Source organism: Rattus norvegicus, chromosome 3 (assembly GCF_036323735.1).
Source record: "Rattus norvegicus strain BN/NHsdMcwi chromosome 3, GRCr8, whole genome shotgun sequence".
NCBI classification, from domain to species: domain Eukaryota; kingdom Metazoa; phylum Chordata; class Mammalia; order Rodentia; family Muridae; genus Rattus; species Rattus norvegicus.
This window is the reverse complement of record NC_086021.1, coordinates 134,645,024-134,666,805: the sequence shown is the minus strand read 5'-3', so window position 1 is coordinate 134,666,805 and position 21,782 is coordinate 134,645,024. Positions and strand designations below refer to the sequence as shown.

Below are 21,782 nucleotides of genomic sequence, written 5' to 3'. Positions count from 1 at the left end.
ACCTATGAGGTTGGAGCCCAGGGTCAGTCCATGTATAGTCTTTAGGTAGTGGCTTAGTCCCTGGAAGCTCTGGTTGCTTGGCATTGTTGTTCAGATGGGGTCTCGAGCTCCTTCAAGCTCTTCCAGTTCTTTCTCTGATTCCTTCAACGGGGGTTCCGTTCTCAGTTCAGTGGTTTGCTGCTGGCATTCGCCTCTGTATTTGCTGTATTCTGGCTGTGTCTCTCAGGAGCGATCTACATCCGGCTCCTGTCGGCCTGCACTTCTTTGCTTCATCCATCTTGTCTAATTGGATGGCTGAATATGTATGGGCCACATGTGGGGCAGGCTCTGAATGGGTGTCCCTTCTGTGTCTGTTTTAATCTTTGCCTCTCTATTCCCTGCCAAGGGTATTCTTGTTCCCCTTTTAAAGAAGGAGTGAAGCATTCACATTTTGATCATCCGTCTTGAGTTTCATTTGTTCTAGGCTTCTAGGGTAATTCAAGCATTTGGGCTAATAGCCGCTTATCAATGAGTGCATACCATGTGTGTTTTTCTGTGATTGGGTTACCTCACTCAGGATGATATTTTCCAGTTCCAACCATTTGCCTACGAATTTCATAAAGTCATTGTTTTTGATAGCTGAGTAATATTCCATTGTGTAGATGTACCACATTTTCTGTATCCATTCCTCTGTTGAAGGGCATCTGGGTTCTTTCCAGCTTCTGGCTATTATAAATAAGGCTGCGATGAACATAGTGGAGCACGTGTCTTTTTTATATGTTGGGGCATCTTTTGGGTATATGCCCAAGAGAGGTATAGCTGGATCCTCAGGCAGTTCATTGTCCAATTTTCTGAGGAACCTCCAGACTGATTTCCAGAATGGTTGTACCAGTCTGCAATCCCACCAACAATGGAGGAGTGTTCCTCTTTCTCCACATCCTCGCCAGCATCTGCTGTCACCTGAGTTTTTGATCTTAGCCATTCTCACTGGTGTGAGGTGAAATCTCAGGGTTGTTTTGATTTGCGTTTCCCTTATGACTAAAGATGTTGAACATTTCTTTAGGTGTTTCTCAGCCATTTGGCATTCCTCAGCTGTGAATTCTTTGTTTAGCTCTGAACCCCATTTTTTAATAGGGTTATTTGTCTCCCTGCGGTCTAACTTCTTGAGTTCTTTGTATATTTTGGATATAAGGCCTCTATCTGTTGTAGGATTGGTAAAGATCTTTTCCCAATCTGTTGGTTGCCGTTTTGTCCCAACCACAGGAGACACTTGCATCTTAATATGGCTCTCTGGGCTTAGGTGTTTTTCCACTGATGTCTCTCTGGACCCCTGGCTGGTGGCATCCTAGCCCTATTCTCTTTCTTCTCAGCCATTGGCTGGTCAGCTTTTATTGACAAGTCAGAGAATAAATGGGGAGCAATGTTTACACTAACTTGAAACAGGAGATACTTAGAATAACCATTCAAACGTCATGCCCAGACTGCAATAAGACATGAGGGCAGAGAAATCAGCATTTGAATAATATAAGGATAATCTCTTACGCAGCACACAAAACCATTATACCTACTTTGAGATACACTTAACATACCAGCCCTCCCTGGCTAGTCTCCCTGGCCTGTGACTGCTTACACTGGATGCATCAGGCCCACCCTAGACTGCACAACCCAGGCTTCTGCATAGCCTGTGAGTCTGCCTGACCCTGCGCTGCCTGCAACCACAACTCCAGTCCTACCCCAGGAAATCAGTTTGGAGAATTCTCAAAAGACTAAGAGTGAATCTCCCATTGATTTTGCACCATTTTGCATTGTACCACTCCTTGACGTATTCCTGGAGGATTCAGAATCCTATTTTACAGATATTTGCTCAGCTGTGTCCATCAATGTTCTCACAATAGCTAGCAGAAGGAAATAACTTAACTGTCATCAAAATTATGAACGGGTGATGAGAATGTGGTACACATATACAACCAAACATTATTCAGCTGCAAAAAAAAAAAAAAAAAAACGGAATTATAAAATTGTAGCTAATAGGATAGAACTAGAAAAGATTCTATTGAGTGAAGTAATTCAGACTCAGAAAGGCACATTCTTGCTCATTTGTGGTTCCTCCCTCTAATTCTCATGTGTAAGTACATAGTCTGAAGTAACTATATAGACCAGCAACATAAAAAGGGGTCATGGGTAGTGGGAACTGCAGAGCAAAGAATGGCAGAAAGGAAGGGGAAGGGGCTTAGTTAGGACTGGGGAGGACAGACAATGAAGGAGGAGAGGGAGAGTGGTAAATAACACTAAAGATGTTTGAAATATCCATTGGCAGTTATATTATTTTGTATTTATCTAAAATTACAGGTGATATATATATTAAAGTATAGTTATGCCACTTGGGATGATAATGCCTCCTCTAAAAGCTATAGACTAAGAAAGAAAAAAAAAGCTGTGCGTGGCCTGAGATACTTCCTTTTGACTTGTTCTGGTCAGTCCTAGAAACTCCCCAAACAACATAGACTACTGCTCTTACCCTTGGTGACCTCTTTATGGCTGAAGAAACCACACTGTTTGGACACAGGATTTGGAGATTGCAAGGTGCATCTGTCCAGGAAACTTCCTCCCTGAGGACTAGCTCTCAAGGGTGAAAAGGAGTCAATAGTCCTACTTAGCTGTGATGCCTATGCACCACAGCAGTGACCAGAATGGCACCATAGACTAAAGATACCATAGTGGCTCTTCTATCTCGGCAGTAACCAAAGCTGTGTTAATTGTATTTAATGTCTGCTCAACCGGAGGGAAATGAATCATGTCCGATACTGTAAAGCTAGCCAGCTACTGTGACTAGTGAGGTTATGTACCTTAGAGGAGAATGCACCACTGACACTTTCCTAAACCAATATAACTCTTAACTTCATCTAAATACTTATCCTTATACTCACAGAGAAGAGTAGGTCTTCCCACTCATTAAAGAAACTTCTGTCTACAATGTAAGAAGAGTCACAACAGGTCAAAACTCAGTGAACAACTGACTGCATGTCCCCAGTCCCAGTGTCACATTTACAACACAACCCCTGTACCTAAGGCTCAGTGAACATTGAAGTAGAGAGGGTGGAAAGACTGTAAGAGTCATAGACTCAGGATGTCTGCTGCCAGATACGAGTCTTCAATACATGACAGGGAAGCTATAGCCATGGAACCTCACCAATATGGTTGCTTCAACAAGACCTGAACAACACCAGGTGACATGCTAAAGCAGAAGGGAGAAATCTCATGGGGTCCCACCCCAAGACAAGAGCTACAGGCAATTAATGACTATCAAGAGAGGGATAATTAATCTTCTCCAGGGAGTACCCCCTCCCTAACCAGTACCATGTGGTTAGTTAGAAAAGCATAGACATTAGGGGCTGGAGAGATGGCTCAGTGGTTAAGAGCACTGACTGTTCTTCCAGAGGTCCTGAGTTCAATTCCCAGCAACCACATGGTGGCTCACAACCATCAGTAATGGGATCTGATGCCCTCTTATGAAGACATCTACAGTTTACTCATACATGAAATTAATAAATAATTTTTTTAAAAAAAGAAAAACACAAACATATAAGCCACACTAAATACACTCAGCAGGTTGTATTTACCTTTACTACAATACATATGTCACAATAATAATTAAAGAAAGTAGATTATGAATTTGGGGGATGTGTGGAAGGGTTCAGAAGGAAAGGAGGGAGGGAAGAAATGATGTGAGTACATTTTGATTAAATAAAAAATAAAAGTATCATGTCCAAACCATTCCCCATCGTGACAGAGCTCTTAGCTGCTCCCAAGTCATCGTCCTCCAAGTGAGCAAGCCTAGAGGCTCACGGGTAGCCCAGGTGTGTTTCCTCGTGTCGAAAACCGCAGAGCTCCAGAGGGAGAGGTAATATGACCCGGAGTTTAAGGTCATCATTGACTTCAGGCGGGACAACTGCTTGTATAACACAGTTTAGCCACTGATTTTCTTGCCCTTGCAGAACCAGCTGCAAGAGTCTGTGTCAAACTACTGGGCTTCAACGGTCTCACACCCCACTCACTGTGGTACCGTTAGGAAATATTAGACGAAAAACCCACAGTTAACCCTACAAAGTATCCTAGTTTACATGAATAATTAGAATGCCATGCTATAGAAAATGGAGCTCTGTCCTTGAAACAAGACTGGAGTCTGGCATGTGAGTTTTCAAAAGGGGAGGCTGGGTAGCATGAACATGTGTGAGGCTCTAAGCATCCGGAGTGTCTTCAGTGGCCGAGTTTTTATGAGGCAATTGCGTGCAAAGATACCATACAGGCACTAAACTTATGTTTACAAGATACCATACAGGCACTAAACGATGTTTACAGGGAATAGCAGGTTCTACGTAATAGATCACCAGGCAGAACAAAGATGAGGAAGTAAGAACAGAAAAGTGTAAGGGTTGCAACAGGGTTTTCCATTTTAAGGAACAGCACATTGAGCTTCCTGAGAGAAACAGCTGTGTTACAGATCACTTTCCTGTGTCCTTAGTGTGCCAAGGGTCTGAATGTTTTTTAGACATAGAATTTTTTTTTCTTGGACAAGTCTGCTGGGAAGAAGCTTTTAATTTTTTTTTCCTCTGAGCAAATACATCTCAGGTTTAATGTGAAATGTATTAAAATGTATCAAATCCGGAGTAAATAAATGAACAAATACCTTAGCCCACTAGTCTCCATCAACCCCCACGCTTGCTTCCCGGCAGTGTGGGCGAACTAGGTAACAATCGGTGTCCGCTCACATTTTAGGAGTCAATCTAAACCATGACCCTAGAGAAGATTACAGGTTTTATGTACAGCTGCTTTCAAAAATAAGGCACGGACTAGAACCTTGCAATCTGAGCAGAAATCAGAGGCTCCAGGAGTCATGCACAAGGTGTCCTTGCTCAGAGCTCTCTCTGCTCCACAGAGGGAGAGTGTCCGCTTACAGTCAGCCCCACAGGGCATTCTGTGCAGCAGAGCCGTTGGCAGTGCTGTGTGTCCATGCTGTCCAACACAGAAGCTCCTCTCCAAGCTTTTGAGTGCTTAGAATTCCACCAGTATAGCTGAAGAACCAAATTTAAAATTTTAACTTCAGTTAGCTTAAATTCAAAGACTGCTTGATTGGAGAGCATAATATAAATGCTAAGGCAACAGAAAGAAAACAATCATGTTTGATTCAGTAAGGAATTTGGCAACATTTGATAACTGTGTATGTGTGTGTCTGTTTGTGTATGTGTCTATGTGTATTTATTACTCAGGATTGAACCTAGGAACTCTCACATGCTTGGCAAGTGATAATCATCGAACTCTCTCCCTATCCCTTTTTAATTTCTTAATTGAAAATTTGAGAGAGTCTGCTGAGCCGGATGTGGCCCAGGTGTGGTAGAGATGATAATTTTAGGGCAGGGTCCCACCAAAAGGCAGACAGATCTCTGAATTCTTTTTCAATGTTAAGAGAAAAAATGTAGGTTGAGAGATGGTTCAGCATTAAGAGCACTGATGCTCTTCCAGAGTTCAATTCCCAGCAACCGCATGGTGGCTCACAACCAACTGTAATGGGATCTGAGCTCTCTTCTGGTGTGTCTGAAGAAAGCGACAGTGTACTCACATACATGAAATAAATAAATCTTTTTTTTTAAAGGAAAAAGAAAAAAGTGTATGCTTGCTGTCTCTTAAGAATCAAAGGGCATGGGATCATAAGATAATCAAAAATAAACCTAGAGTAAATGACTGGATTGATATGTAAACTAAAAGACCGGACCTGTATTCTGCAAGAGATGAGCTATCCAGAGAACTTTATAGGATAAAAAGAGAGAACTGCCAGACACAGAGACTTGCACACACTTAGACACAGAGACAAACACACAGACACAGAGACAGACACAGGGACAGACAGACATAGGCAGACAGACAGAAAGACACACACACAAGCAAGCAGGGCATGGACAGAGCTCTCTTAGAACAGAAGCATGCAGACGAGAGACAAAGTAGAACATAGAGAGAAGATGACTGGAAAAGCTGTGTCAAGCAGAACACAAGTTGTTAGCTTGGAGTCACGATTTGACGTCCCGATTTGACTTCGAATCGCTCCTTTCTCTGTTCCCAGGCACTCCTTTTCTCAGAACCCCTCTTCATGCTAAGACTGGTCCCAGGCTGGCCTTAAACTTACTTCATAGCCCAGGCAGGCCTTGAGTTTGGCAGTTCCCTGCCTCTTCCTCCTGAGCAGCTAAGAATGCAAGCCTGACTAAGAGTGACTTCAGTGTTCACAGAGGCCTTTCAGGCCCTTCCGGAGCTGCCTTTCTCTCCTTCCTGCCTTCAAGCATCATCTCTAAGACCTGAGTTCCTTCCACTCTCTTCTTTCTCACTCAGTCCCAGTAAAGAGATCTTTCCGGATTTTTTTTTTTTTAGTTGCCTCTAACCCCAAGCCCTAAATTTCTAGGGACTATATTTTGTTGAGAAGAAAAGGGCAGTTTCAGGGGAAAGCTACTAGGTTAAGACTTTAATCCTTTGCTGTCCTGATAGCAGCCCAATGACTTTACAAACTCAAAGTCAATCAGTAACCAGCAATGACATGGTGTCCAACCGTCCTCAAATAGGGTGATTTTCAGGACATTTCTCTGCTGTATTTTTAGCCACATCACTTTCCAAGAATGCAAAACCTAAATGCTTTTATTGTACCAATTACATGTTGGGACATTGCTCTCTGAAGGAAGATTTGTGTGGCATATTTGGTCTGTCTGGTATTCCCTTCTTCTCACTCTAGTAACTGAACTGAGAGGCTCTTGCACAGGCTAGACCACAGAGGGTCTGAAGTGGGCATGGGAAAATGCTTCTTTTTTTTTGTTTCACTAAGATTCTAAGTAATTGTTAACAGCAGTGTAGCCTCCTCCCAACCTACCCACTCCATCTGACCCCCTTCCTTCTCTAAACCTGAAGAGCATCTAGGGTCAGAGGAAAAAAGAAAAAAGACATCAATCTATTAGGCAAATGAAGGCAAAGAAATTTAGGTAGAAGAAAAACCAAGGACCCTTGTATCCATTATTCTTTATCTCTTCCCAAATAACAAAGAAATATGTTCTTGATGTGAGCCTGTTTTAGTGTGTGTGTTGTACGTGTTGTTTGTGTGTGTTGTTTTGCACTTTTATGCTGCTGCTGCTGCTGGTGATGACGATGATGATGATGAGGAGGAGGAGGAGGAAGAAGAGGGGGTGGAGGATGAGGAAGCTCAGAGCTTCCCACATGTTCCTGAAGAGTTTAACGCTAAGTCTACAGTTTAGCACTAAGTGAAGACCTGTATTTATTTATTTATTTTTAATTTAATTTTTTTAACTTATTCACTTTACATCCCACTCACTGCCTCCCTCCCGGTCACTCCCTCTCTGTTCTTCCCTCATTCCCCTCCCTTCTCCTCTGAGCAGGTGCCTCCTCCTAGGTATCCTCCACCCTGGCACTTCAAGTCTCTACGAGGCTAGGTGCTTCCTCTCCCATTGAGTACAGACAAGGCAGCCCAGCTAGTAGAATATAGCTCACTTACAGCTTTTGGAATAGCCCCCCATCCCTGCTCAAATTGTCTAGGCTCCACATGAAGACCAAACTGTATGTCTGCTACATATGTGCAGAGAAGTCTGGGTCCAGCCCATGTATATTCTGTAGTTGATGGTTCAGATGCTGAGAGCCTAAGGATCCAGGTTAGTTGATTCTGTTGGTCTTCTAATGCAGTTCCCGTCCCCTTCAGGGCCTGCAATCCTTCTTCCTATTCTTCCATAAGAGTCCCCAAGCTCCATCCACTGTTTGGCTGTGGGTGTCTGTATCTGGAAGACCTGTATTTAATATGACTTCACAATAGTATCAATTCTTTAATCCAACACATAAAAATAACCTTAAAATAACATAATTCATAGGAGAGCATGTAAAAATGTATTAAAACATAGCTATGTCTACACTGTGTTGAGTACTGAGGATAATATAAACGGTGAGGGAGACACATCCTCTCCTGCAGTCTCCTGAGAACTCAGAGGCAGTGCTTGCCCCTCAGTGGGTGTGAGTGCTTCCCAGAGGACCCGCTGTCTGAGTGTCCAAAGGAGCAGTGAGAATTATCTAGATTAGAAAATAGATGATGGGGGTTGGGGATTTAGCTCAGTGGTAGAGTGCTTGCCTAGGAAGCGCAAGGCCCTGGGTTCGGTCCCCAGCTCCGAAAAAAAGAACCCCCCCAAAAAAAAAAAAAGAAAATAGATGATGGTTTCAGGTGTAGTTCTGTACAGCGCTACTCTTAGCAGTCAGAGGCAGAGAGGCAGAGAGGCAGAGAGGCAGAGAGGCAGAGGCAGGCAGATCTCTGTGAGTTCTAAGACAGCCTGGTCTGGTCTATTCAAGGAGTTACAGCCTACCCAAAACTATTCAGTGGGACCATGTCTTAAAAAACAAAACAAACAACAAGTCAAAGAGAGAGAGAAAGAGAGAGGGGGGGGGAGAGAGGGAGGGAGGGAGAGAGAGAGGGAGAGAGAGAGGGAGGGAGGGAGAGAGAGGGAGAGGGAGAGGGAGAGGGAGAGAGAGAGAGAGAGAGAGAGAGAGAGAGAGAGAGAGAGATGTTTGGTGGAGGCGTGGTATGGTGTAGGGGAAGGGGTGGAAGGGGTGCCTCTGTGGGCCCATGTTGAGGCATCCCTTCCCCCTGAGGGACCAGCCAAGCAACAGTATAGTATAGAATAGAGTTTATTTAGGGGATGGGGAGGGGAGTTGAGGGGATAGTAGAGACAGAGACAGGGAGAGAGAGAGAGAGAGAGAGAGAGAGAGAGAGAGAGAGAGAGAGAGAGAGGAAGGAGGAAGAAGAGGAGGAGGAGGAGGGGGAAAAGGAGGGGGGAGGAGGAGGGGAGGAGGAGGAGAGACTGGCCATGAGTATGTGGAGAGGGAGGAGGGGAATGAGGACAGAGGAGACAGAGGGGGAAGAGGGTATGCTGGTAAGAGCAAGAGAGTGAGGACGGGGTCAGTAGCCCCTTTTATAGTGAGCCAGGCACACCTGGCTTTTGCAAGGTAACTAACTGTGGGGCGGAACCTAGAAAAAATGCCAACACTTGGTGCCTTCCAGAGATTGAAAGTAAAGCCCTGTATTTGAAGACACCACATACTTCACACAGGACTTGGAGGAATTGAGCTGCATCTGATCTCGAAGCCACTTCCCTGAGGACTGACTTTCATAGCATGGGGAAGTGCACTAGTAACACTTATATTCTAGGGGTAACCACTTTCTAACTGGACTCAAGGCCTGCTTAATAGGAAGAAATTCATTCTTGGTACTGTAAACCTAGCTTGCTACCCACAGCTAATGATGTCATAAACCCTACTGCCACTTCCTAAACCAGTGCAATTTATAACTGCATTCTATTTTTTAAAGATTTGTTTATTTTATGTATATGAGCATGCTGTCACTGACACACCAGAAGAGAGCGTTGGATCCAATTACAGATGGTTGTGAGCCATCATGTGATTGCTGGGAATTGAACTCATGACCTCCAGAGGTCTCAAGTTTGATTCCTAGAGCCTACATGGTGGCTCACAACTGTCTCTTAACTCCAATTCCAGGGCAGCCAATGCCTTCTTATACATATGTACACATAGGCAAGATACCCATTCACATAAAATTAATTTAAAACAATTTAAAAATTAAAATTTGGAAAAAGAAAAGAAATAAGTAGTGAAAATAAGGTGTTCCAGATGCTATGTTTAGAAGACAGAGACAGCTGCTGGCTCAACAATAAACTTTGTTATTTGTTTTAGATGCTTTTGGGACTGAGCAAGGAGATCCACACCTTTACTCTCAGTACTCAGGAGGGAGAGGCAGGCAATTGGTGGTCAATCTAGTCTACATCCCTAGTTCCAGACCAACCAAGTACTACATAGTAAGACCCTGAACAGTAACAATAAGAAAAATGTGCTTTTAGGCAGAGCAATGGCGGTCACACCTTTATGTACCAGCACTCAGAAGGCAGAGGCAGGGGGAATCTCGGAGGTGGAGGCCAGCCTGGTCTACAGAGTGAGTTCCAGGACAACCAGGGCCCAGGAATACACAAAGAAACCCTGGCTGGAAAGACAAAACAAAAAGACAAACAAACAAACAAACAGAAGCAAATCCCAAAGCTTTTCATTTTAAATAACTAAAGTATATTCATAAATGTAGTATATTTATAAAACAGAATAGTGTAGATTGCTGGTCTACAGCCCCGTGCAACCATGTGGGTGAATTTCACAGATGCATTGAGAGCGAGAGCAAGAACACAATGTGGATGTCCCGACTATTGTGGAGTGTAAGAGACAAAACTGGTGCTGAGGAAGTCAGGAAACTGCTCTGGGAGGCAAATATTGGCAAAGGATTCGGGTTCTTTTCTTTCTTCCCTTTTTTTTTTTTTAAAGATTTATTCATTTATTATATACAAGTACACTGTAGCTGTCTTCAGACACACCAGAAGAGGGCATCGGATCTCTTTACAGATGGTTGTAAGCCACCATGTGGTTGCTGGGAATTGAACTCAGGACCTCTGGAAGAGCAGTCAGTGCTCTTAACCGCTGAGCCATCTCTCCAGCCCTCTTTCTTCCTTTCATTTGATCTCCCCTTTTACTCTTTGTCGATAGCAACTGAGCCCGGGCCCTCACCCAAACCTGCTTTACAGCTGAGATATTCTTGTGAGGGTCTGCTCAGTTTCTGAACACTCACCACAACACTATACAGACCTCCTGTCTTTAAATATGTAAATACTGTTGATTAGTGGCCAGATGCGGCTCCCACCCCCTACTTGAGAGTCACGCTTTCATTTCTGATTTACTTTTACATGTTTTAACTAATTAAATGTGTCTTTCCATAATTTCATACATGAAGTGCATGCTGGTTCCTCTCACACCCCACTGTCTCTCACCTCCCTCCCGTGCCTGTCAAGCGTCTTTCCCTCATCGATTCTCTTTCGTTTTGAGTTCAACCATGGCCTTTGTGACTGTGGGTTTGGAACTACCCATTGTAAACTTTAAATCTACATCTCATGACACTGAGTCACCTCAAAAAAAAAAAAAAAACCTTTTTTTTTTTTCACTTAAATTGATGTTCCTATCTTAGCTGACAAGCAGCTGTACTCATTGACCCAGCTGCTCAACAATGCCTGGGCTAAGCAGTTATATCATATAGCCCTATTGTGTCGTGACCTCTGGCATGCCCACCTGACAGAGAATGGCAGGTGTAAGTTAATGATAAATGAGAAAAAGGAAGGGATGGCTGGTAATGTCAAGGCTTGTTAATGAGGAAATATATGTATATGTTCTATATTTCAATAAAGAAGTCCAGGAAGGGGCCGGCCTATACATTGTTATGAAGGTCATATTCTGGCCAAATTAGACAATTGATAATACTGATTTAATTTAATTTATCGCAGACCTTGGGAGGCTGGAGTAGGAGGATCGTTAGTTCCCAGACCAGGGTTTCATAGTGAATTCTAGTCTGAGCTATCGAAGAAGACCCTAACTCAATCACAAAATAATGTTACTTAATTCTATGAGATGGTGATAATATAGACCCAAGTGAAAGTAGCACCAAACACATATCTTATCCACTCCATGTGTGATTGGGGCTGTTATGTGAACTGCACTGGTAGTCAAATGTGACCCTACCTTGAGCAAGCAACAGTTCATTGAGTGTTAGGAATATAGAATAGAAGTGTCTCGGGTGGTAAATTACTATACAACAATTATACTTTAAAATATCTTCATTCACGTGGTCATGGTGGCACATGCCTTTAATCCCAGCACTCAGGAGGAAATGGAGGTAGATCTTTGTGACTTCCAGCCAGCCTGGTCTAGAGTGAGTTCCAGGACAGCCAGGGCTACACAGAAATATCCTGTCTTGAAAATGAAATTTAAAAAAGGTATCTACATTCTTCAAAAGACACTCGTCTGCCTTTATGTGCATTGAATAATAGCTTATTAATTTGGAAGTTCCTATCAATATGAAATGAGTTTTAGAAGCTTGGAGTGGTCCTTAACACAACCAAGAGACAGGACTTCAATACCCACCCAGAAAACTATGTTAATGCACTTGGAGCCAGAGAGGCATTTGGGCAACACCGAAGTCAATCTGCTATGCCTGAGAAGTTTGGGACTTTCATTTCTACACTAAAAGCCAATCAATGCACCTTGTAGCCATGCTGATTCATGCAGACAGTAACACCTCTGGTTATATGCCTTGATGATATAAGATCAGCAGAACTCCAGCTTGCAGTAGATTATGCCCATCTTAAAGTCATTGATTCAAGAGCTGGAGAGACGGTCGGCAGGTAAGAGAACTTACCGTTATTACAGAGGCCCCAGGTTTGGTTCCCAGCAACCACATGGCAACTTACATGTGTAATTACCATCTGTAATTCCAGTTCTAGGATGCCCTTCTCTGACTTTTGCAGGCAACAGCATGCATGTGTTGTATGTACATACACATTGTACAGGGAAATATTTATACACATAAACTAAAAATCTTTTTAAAAAATAGAACAATCCATTCATAGAAAACAAGATACAAGTGACTACACAAATCTTTATAGCATTGTCTTATGCATGAATCAGGTTATATTTATAACTAGTATAAAAGTCTATCCCAGAAGGTGGAAAAATCAAGCTTTTATTAGTGTTCTTAATAGGACTTACTTGGTGACTTAAAAGTCTTTGAAAGCTGTCTAATTTGTCCTGAGGACTGAAAAATCATCTTAACATTGAATCAGAAAATCGCAGCTTTTTCCTTGTTATCAACAGAGAGGGGTGTGTGTGTGTGTGTGTGTGTGTGTGTGTGTGTGTGTGTGTGTGTTGGGGTACTGGGGATCAAATACTCAAATACAGGACCTTGTGCTTGCTATACAAGTTTAACTTCATCTCCAGCTCAATTTTTGGACTTCCAAAGTAAGGGCCAAACTGGAGGGCGAGTAAAGAGCAAGGAAAAAATATTCAGACCAATTTTGTTTGGGATTAAATCCAGCTATACCAGAGAAAGTTTACCCTACCTATGTTTTAGAAGATACTTCAGAGGTAATTTTGTCAAATTCAAACGTTCTGAAATCTACAATACTCATTAATCAAAACTTTTAATTTGCCAACCATTCATTGAGAATCTATAACAGACATAGGAATAGAAGTGACTATAATTTTAGTTCCTTCTCCATGTCTTGCTCTGAGAGTTCACATGCATAATTTCCCACTCAATTTTCTCATCTGACAAAAGGGGGAGGGAGAGTAGACGCTGAAGAGGTGAAGCGGTGATTTAGAGCGCTGGCTGCTCTCCTGCAGGAGCCCAGCTGGACTCCCAGCACCAACATGGTGGCTCACTGTGATCATAGTGGTTCATCTATAACTCTACAACCTCCCGGCATTCAACAACCTTTTCTCATCTTCATGGACACCAGTCATGCATGTGGTACACAGACATACAAGCAGACATAACACCCATATTACTTCAAACTGCACAGTTTTGGATTGACCTGGCTCGGGCAACAGGGAGCCAAGGACCAACAGACACAAGATACACCCGGAAAATCTGGGGCTGGGTGGGCGGTGTGCTTTGATGGAGGTTAACCAGACACTGGAAAACTCGGTGTTTATTCTGTGCAGCTGAAGTAGACATGGGTTACCAAACCTCCCTAGTGGGTCTCTGTAGGGGAGCAGTCTCAGGCTACAGTCATCTCCTGGGAAGAAACTTTGCTTGGTACCTCCTACACAACCTGTCAACATCTGTGGTACAGGATATTTGATTATTGTACATAGAAAACCTAATCATTAACAAAACATGAAAGCCTAGACCCTGCGTTTGTCAGATGCAGTTAGCTGTGTTCTGAAGGTAGATGTTTGGGTGTGCCTCTCAAAGCCTCCATAGAGAAGATACCAAAGGACGGAAAGTTCCTACCTATTTTAGGGGAGTTGCTTGGGAGAGCTCTTGTGATCTTTGTTCTATGAGCCCAGGCAAAGTCAGCTGGATGACTTTGAGCTACCAGACCGCAAAGATGAAAAGGTTTAGCCCCTACTGACTTGTCTTGGACAGTTCCTGCCCAGTTCAGTCTGCCAAGGATCTAAGGGAGGAGACCTCTTTGACATTTAAGAGCTCTCTCTTTTGGATCGGAAGATCTTTATGGAAGGAGCTCCAGATAAGAGTTAGGGATCCTTTCTTTGTGCTTGCACGAACCACAGAGAGGTAGCTGGCAGGACACAGGTAAAACAGTATTCTAGGAAAGAGCTAAGAAGCTCTCTCGGGCTCTTTTAGGAGCTCGAGAGAAATGTAAACTAGCACAGTAGATGACACAGAAAGAAAGAGATTCCTAAAGACCTAGCAGTTTAGTTGCCAAATTAGTCTTGTAAATAGATATTTTGTATATAACTAAGAAAATAAAATTACATCACCAAGCTAGCAGATTTTCACTTCAACTCCTGCCTCCCATGTCTTTATTGCTATAAATATTAGTTAAAAAGATAAATGTTACACATCCGTGCTCAGATCAGGGAGGGCCTTGCAATTCCTCGGGCCTGAGGCACTGGACTCTGTAACATGGCTGTGCTCATGTCAACTATACACACTGACTGGGGACTTCATCCACTCTCCACACCCATATGCATAATATAAATGAAAAATTACCCTAAATAATAAGAGTAATAATTTACCTCATGAAATTGTTTTAAATTTATTAAACCAGCTAATATATAAAAATTCTTAACAAAAAAAAGCAGTGGACACAAGCTTAAATCAAAAGAAAAGAAAAGGAAATGAGCCAGGCATGGAGCTTGTAGCTGTAAATCCATTTAGGAAGCCAAGCAGGAGAATGGCTCTAAGTTCCAGCCTAGCTCAGGCTACAGAGTGAGACCCTGACTCAAAAACCAAACTAAACCAAAAACCAGCTGGTAAGACTTTGTTAAGTGTTCCATTAAGGGGTCTCATTTATCTACTGGGAATGCATTTCAATTGGTAGCATTCTTGTCTAGCATGAATGAAACCCTGGGCTGGATCCCAAGCAGGACGTAAAACCTGGCAAGGTGGCTTCCGCTGGCCAGAAATCTCAGTACTCAAGAGACAGGAAGGAGGACCATAAATTCAAGGTTATTCTTGGCTTCATAACAAGTTGGAAAACAGCTTGAGATATATACTAAGCCTTAAAGTGGTCAGAGAGGGGAGCTCCTTTGTTAAGAGTGTAAAGATTCCTAAGAAAAGACTGGAGAGATGTCTCAGTGGTTAAGAGTTTGATTCCTGTTTTGGGCGGCTTACAACTGCTTGTAACTCTATCCCTAGAGGTTGTGACACCCTTTTCTGGCTTCCTTGGACACACACACAAATGGCACACACTGATAGACTCATATTCATAGCCATAAATTAAAAAAAATTAAAACTTAAAAAGACAAAGAAACAAACCCAACCAACTAACCAAAGATTCCTGGGCAGGGGTGATGGAATCCCGAATCTGTCCTATCTCCTTGGGTACCCTGCTACTTTCACCCATGTGGCATGTCAACATCTTGCTCTTTTCTGTCTATTGAATACTTCTTTTTAGAATTCTTTGTGACTGACTGAACATTTCAACCTACCTCTAATGGAGGAAGCGACTACTATTTCATTGATATAATCCCCTAGGGAAGAAGATGGCTCTTTCCATGGAGCAATGAGTCTGTGTGAGCAGGAAAATTGACCTCACAGTGACAAAAGCACCACTGGCAGCTTGTCATCTTGTCTGGTCATGCCTCTGAATCAGGAAGCATCCACGTCATGTGCTCAGCTCAGGGAGAATTTATGCCTCATAGACGAGTGTCAGAGACGAAAGTACTTGACCAAAGCCAGACAAGCTCTGCCACAAAGGAGTGCTGGGAAGCTCTGAGTTGCTATTTTACCAGGCAGCAAGATAATGACTGGGTCTGAGTACTACGTAATCATGGAAACCATGATGCTCTGCTTTGTCTCATGAAAGTTGTATTCAGCGATAAAGACACACACACACACACACACACACACACACACTCACACACACACACAACCGCAACAACCATCACCATAGTGCAGTTGGGGAGATTTGGCAGCCCCATGTCTGGGCATAGAGCCAAGTTGAAGTCAGTGCATCAAAGAGATACTTGGGAAAAAAAAAAAAGAGAGATACTTGGACTCCCATTTTCACCGAAGCATTATTCTCAATAGCCAAGAACTGGAAACAACCAAAATGTCTGTAAAAGCATAGGCATGCGTTTTATGGACAGGGCTCCATCAACACAAGAAATAATCTGAAGAATTGACTAAAGGGCTTATAAGAATTTAAGAAACAGGGGTTGGGGATTTAGCTCAGTGGTAGAGCGCTTGCTGGGTTCAGTCCCCAGCTCCGAAAAAAAGAAAAAAAAAAAGAATTTAAGAAACAGCCACCAGTGAGTAGTCAGCCTATACTATAGGCCCTATAGTCTGGGGAAATTTTTTTTTGCCAACTATACATCACACAGAGAATTAATATCCAGGATATATAAAGAACTTAAACATTAAATACCAAGAAGCCAGACTATACAATGAATGGCTAGACTGAAGAGGCAGACAAGTCCAGCTGATACTTCAAAGTGTTCAACATCCCAAAACTTCTTTGAGAGTCATTGAGCCAGGTGTAGTGGCATAGACCTTTAACCCCAGCACTCAGGAGGCAGAGGCAGGTGGACCTCTGTGAGTTAAAAGCTAATCTGGTCTACAAAGTGAGTTCTAGGAGAGCCAGAGCTACAGAATGAGACTGTCTCAAAGATTCTGTTTCACCCCAGTCAGATGGCTGCCTTCAGGAAAACAAACAATAACAAATGCTGGGGGTGGGGATGGGATTATTGATTATTCATTATTGGTAGGAATGTAAATTTGTATAATCACCATTAAAGTCATGGGTGATGTTACTCAAAAACTGAGAGTGGGTCTATCCTACCATGTAGGTGTACCACACTGGGGTATATGCCCAAGGGAGTCTAAGTCGACATACCACTAACAGCCAGGAAATGTTCATCAAGGAAGAACAGATAAAGAATATGATATATATATATGATGGATTTTTTTGCATTATAAAAATCATCCATTTGCTGGGAAATGGATGCAGTTGGAAATCATTATATTAAGTGAAATAAGCCAGATGCAGAAAGACAAATACTGAATATTTTCTCACACAACCTGGATTTAAAATTATTCATATATATATTATACACACTTATGCATTATGTATATAAACAATGAGAAACACATGCATATACCAAATTATTGGATTTTGAAATATGATACACACACATTCGAAATTGATTCAGCCTTTACAAAGAGGAAACTCATCATTGACCTCATGGATGAACATAGAAGACATTACCGTGCCTCCTCTTTCAGATGTTGTCATCTCACCCCTAGCTGTTGAGGACCAAACCTTCAAGCACATGAGCCTTGCAGGGACAAATAACATCCAACCACAGTGGGTTACTTATAGTTTGGGACCATTACAGGGCCACTTAGACCATCATGGAGGTGGACTGTCTTCACAAACATTTGCTTTCATTTCTCTTGGGTACATAACTAGAAGAGGAATGGCTGTGCTGTACAGTAGGGTATGGTTAACTATACCAGGAAATGCCTGCTTGTGAAACTGGTTGCACCACTTTACATCTCCACCAGGATTCTGGTTCCTCCACATCCCAACTGATATTTGGTGACATAATTTTCATTCCATCCGTTCTCATAGGTACATGGTACTTGTTCATTCCTTTTTCGGTTTTTGGTCTTTTTATTGAATAATAAGAGTTCTTTATATCTCTGTATGTATGTAAACATATATGTGTATATGTAAACACACATGCATATGTCTTCTCCCAATCTACAGTGGTCTTCATTCCTTTAAGAATATCTTCTAGGGGTTGGGGATTTAGCTCAGCGGTAGAGCACTTGCCTAGCAAGCGCAAGGCCCTGGGTTCAGTCCCCAGCTCCGAAAAAAAGAAAAAAAAAAAAAAGAATATCTTCCAGGGGCTGGAGAGATGGCTCTGAGCACTGGCTGCTCTTGGGGAGATGGACCTGGGTTCAATTCCCAGCACCCACATGGCTGCTTATAATCACCTGTAACTCTGGTTCTGGGGTCTGGTGCCCTCTTATGACCCCTGTAGACATCTGTAGACATATGGTAGACATAAGCTCATGTAGGTGTCTGTGCAAGTACACACACACAAATAAATAAATAAAAAGAATATCTTCCAAAGAATAGAGGTTTTTATTTGGTGAAGTCAATTTGTTGATTTTATTGTTGTATAGTTTTCCCTTTTAGTGTCCTGTTTTAGAAATCTTCATCCCCCCCCCCAAAAAAAAGCTATTAAATCTTTACAAATGTTTCCCTGAGACAACTTTGAAGGTCAGGTCTTATATTTAAGAGTAAGATCTATTTTGAGTTACATTTATATAACAGTGTGAGGTCTCTGGCATGTTGAGGGTCCATTCTCTGATTCTCTAATTCAGTGGGTTTGGATGGTGATGCTGAAACGGCAGAATCAGGGGCCTCGGTCCAGGCCCACACTCTGAAACACTAAATAACGAAAGGTTTTTCAAGCTTGGCTGTATATTAAACCTGGAAATGCGGTTTAATAAAAATTAAAATGCGGATATATTGGTCTTATCCAGATGAGCAAGTATGTGGGATCCCAGGGGAAAGAGGAGACTAGCTCAAACATCAGTGTCCTAGACAGTCTCTAAAAGTGGCTGAGAGTAAATACGACAATGTCATGACTGGCAGTTTCTGTCTGGGGAGCTCTTGAGGGCTGGTAGGTTTACAAATAGATTGAAACTGGGCCACAAGGGGAAGCCAGGGGACAGACAACTTCAGAAACAACCCACGCAGAACTGTAGGAGCATTTCCTTCAGGAATCCCCGCCACGCAGAGACGGAGATGATGAAGTCTCAGGTTCCAAGCTGTGTGATTCATTTCCGTCTCACCTTCTGCCTCTTCTTCCTTTCCACCTCTCCTACGTTCAGCCAAGGTCCAGTTCTGTAGTTGCCTCCCTTGGTTTTGAGACTAAAGCTTCCTTTCTGGAAGTGAATTCCCTCTTTGCCTAGCTGAAATTAACACGCAGAAATGAAGAGTCAGTAATACTCGGCTAGGGCTGGTGTTTCCTTTCTTTTTTTTTTTTTTTTTTTTTCCTTCCTTGTGCCCTATTTCCACCTCCCTTTGCTCCTTGTACAGTACCTTGTGAAAGGTCACTTTGTAACAGTGTTTGCTCACACGTCTGTATTTTTTGCTATGTCCCTCCCTTAGGGTAACAGAACACTGTCCTATTCAGTGGTTGGTATTAAACAGTAATCCAACAAATATTTGACGACCTAGTATACACTGGATATTTTATGTGTAAGGACACAGCAGTCAACAAAGCAAAGAGGGACCCTCCCATTAACTGGATAGCAGCAGGTGAGACAGAGATGAATATAAGAAAATGGGGGGGTTGGGGATTTAGCTCAGTGGTAGAGCGCTTGCCTAGGAAGCGCAAGGCCCTGGGTTCGGTCCCCAGCTCCGAAAAAAAGAACAAAAAAAAGAAAAAGAAAAAGAAAAGAAAATGGGGGTAAAAATCAGGCATGGTGGCTTATGCCTCTAGTCTCAGCCCTTGGGAGACAGATACAGGCAGATCTCTGAGTTCTAGGCCATGATCTACATAGTGAGTTCAGAGTATTTGTCAAGGATATGTCTCAAAAAAGCAGCAGCAGCAGCAACAACAACAAGCTATGAAGAGAACAAATAAATCATAGTATGAAAGTGAATGGAAGGCCACTTAAGATTTGGTGTATTAGGAAACACTCTATAGGGAGGAAGTGTTAAGTAAGCCGATAAGGGAACACCAAGAGTGTATTCCCCAGAGACTGCCCACCTAGAGGGTCCGTGGATCTTAACACGTGGGAAAGTACAGACGCTAAGGACAGAGAAGACAGGGGTGAGATTTTGCAGCAGAGGAAGTTTTGATTTGTGCTGCAATTTGTGGAGAGGGGCTTTGTCTGGTTTATGTCTTTACGAAAGTCTCGTGGCTACGTGGCAGAGGCCTGAAAGGAAACTGAAACCTGAAGCTCCAGTGGCTTGGAATGGGCGGCGGCCGCAGTTAAGGGGAACCGAACGAGAACCCGGGGTTTACGCAGCTAGAAAGACTGCCAGGAGCTGACAGTCCCCACAGAGTCCCGGCCCAGCGTTCCGCGGGAGGAACCGGAAGAGGAAGTCGGGGCTGCACCCTAGAGGTCCGGGTGCTGCCAGCGCAGCCTGCGCCTAGCTGCCCGCCCGTGGGATGGGGTTGCTGCACTCGCTGCACGCTCCCGCTGCTGCCCTGCTGTGGAGCTGCCTGCTCGGACTGGTGAGAGCCGGACTCCCCTCCCCTCCGCTTTTCCCTCCCCTTCTTCCGTCTTCCTCCCCCTCCCCCTCCATCCCTTCCTCTCCCTCTTCCCCCACCCTTCCCGACTTCCCTCATCCCTCCTCCTTCCCCTCCTCCCCGTTTCTCTCATTCCAACTCAGCTTCCCATTCTCCCACTGCCCTGGCCGGGTTAACTCTGTTCGTCTTTGAGTCCCAGCCTTCCACACCCGCCCCCCGCTCCCGAAATCCCGCGAAGTGCCCAATCCCTGGAAGAAACCCGTGGGGCGGGGGTAGGAGTGGATGGTGTGGGTGGGGAGCTTCCTCCTCCTTGGTCCTGGAACCCTCTCTATAATTTTTTACCCTGCTGGCATGTTTTTTTCTTAATTCAAAGAATTCACTTCTGTGGGCTTATCTGTGTAGCCCTTCTCACTGCTGCATTTTGCCCGCAAAAAGACGGGTGGAGGGGCAGGTGTGGACAGGGTTCCAGGTGTTAGCGTTCTGGCCTTCTCTTTAGTTAACCGCTCTCACATACATTTCAATCTATGGCCATATTAATATTTATATTCTTTCCTTCCATTCCCATATAGTGCCTTCTATGTAAGGTACATAAGATTATACTGTGGGGATTTGTTTTATGCTTTTGTTTTCTTATAGGTATACTTTAAAATACCTTTAAAGGGGAAATTAGAGATTTGAATAGTTTGAAGTCTAAAAGGGTCAAAGTCTGGTTAAGAAAAAACAACAAATATGTGCACACATGCCCATATCTGCTGAAGTAATATTTTAATATTCGGCATCAGGTTATTTGAACTCCAATGTGTGACCAAGAAGGTAGCATTCGGTGTTTTAGATTTAGTTTCTGTTCACTTTCTTTTCTGGCCTTTGATGATGGGAACTTTTTGTAGATGTTGTTTGCACACTGTTGTGTAAACAGTGTATGCAGTTATTACTTAGAAACCATCACTTCTCTGAAAGACTGCTTTGTCACTCTGGGCTTTAAAAGGTCACCGACAAAGCCCAAACGTTTTTTTGTTTTTTTGTTTTTAAGTAGACTTTGGCGTTCTAGGAACTTTGCCAGACAGCATTAGGAGAGAACTCATACAAAAAGTGTTTTGAGGAGAAACACAGTAGCATTACTTTGTATCTTTGAAATATGAACTGAGTAACCAGACAAGTACCATTTAAGTTCAAAGAAAACTCAGCAGGTACATAAATGTTGTGAACTTATAACTTACTCATCAAGTTTAATACTCATTTTAGTGACCTCTTAAGATGACTAATACAAAATGTTTACATACTTATACCATAGTTCCACTAACCCTTTCTCAAGGTAAATCAATATTTAGCACAGTAATACATCTACTCTTGATAAACCCACATTTTTGGGCAGTGGTGGCACCTGCGTTTAATCCCAGCACTCAGGAAGCTGAAGCCTGTGGATCTTT

The 21,782-nt window shown here is 43.0% G+C and overlaps 1 protein-coding gene and 1 long non-coding RNA gene across 3 annotated transcripts in view; one reads left to right on the top strand and one right to left on the bottom strand.

Annotated features, from left to right (window-relative positions):
* Positions 1 to 18,207: 18,207 nt before the first annotated feature.
* Positions 18,208 to 20,196, bottom strand: LOC134486145 (uncharacterized). The gene is made up of 2 exons (XR_010064882.1): positions 20,057 to 20,196; positions 18,208 to 19,066 (listed from the first exon to the last, which is right to left on the bottom strand). It is a non-coding gene; the product is annotated as an uncharacterized LOC134486145 (long non-coding RNA).
* The window catches only part of Sppl2a (signal peptide peptidase-like 2A), a 44,069-nt gene continuing 42,340 nt past the window's right edge, over positions 20,054 to 21,782 (top strand). The window contains exon 1 of one of the 2 annotated variants that reach the window (NM_001107770.1): positions 20,054 to 20,340. In NM_001107770.1, coding sequence (NP_001101240.1) covers positions 20,275 to 20,340 — 66 coding nt within the window. In that variant the 5' untranslated portion in view covers positions 20,054 to 20,274. The remainder of the gene's footprint in view (positions 20,341 to 21,782) is intronic. The other variant, XM_006234920.5, reaches the window with a different exon arrangement.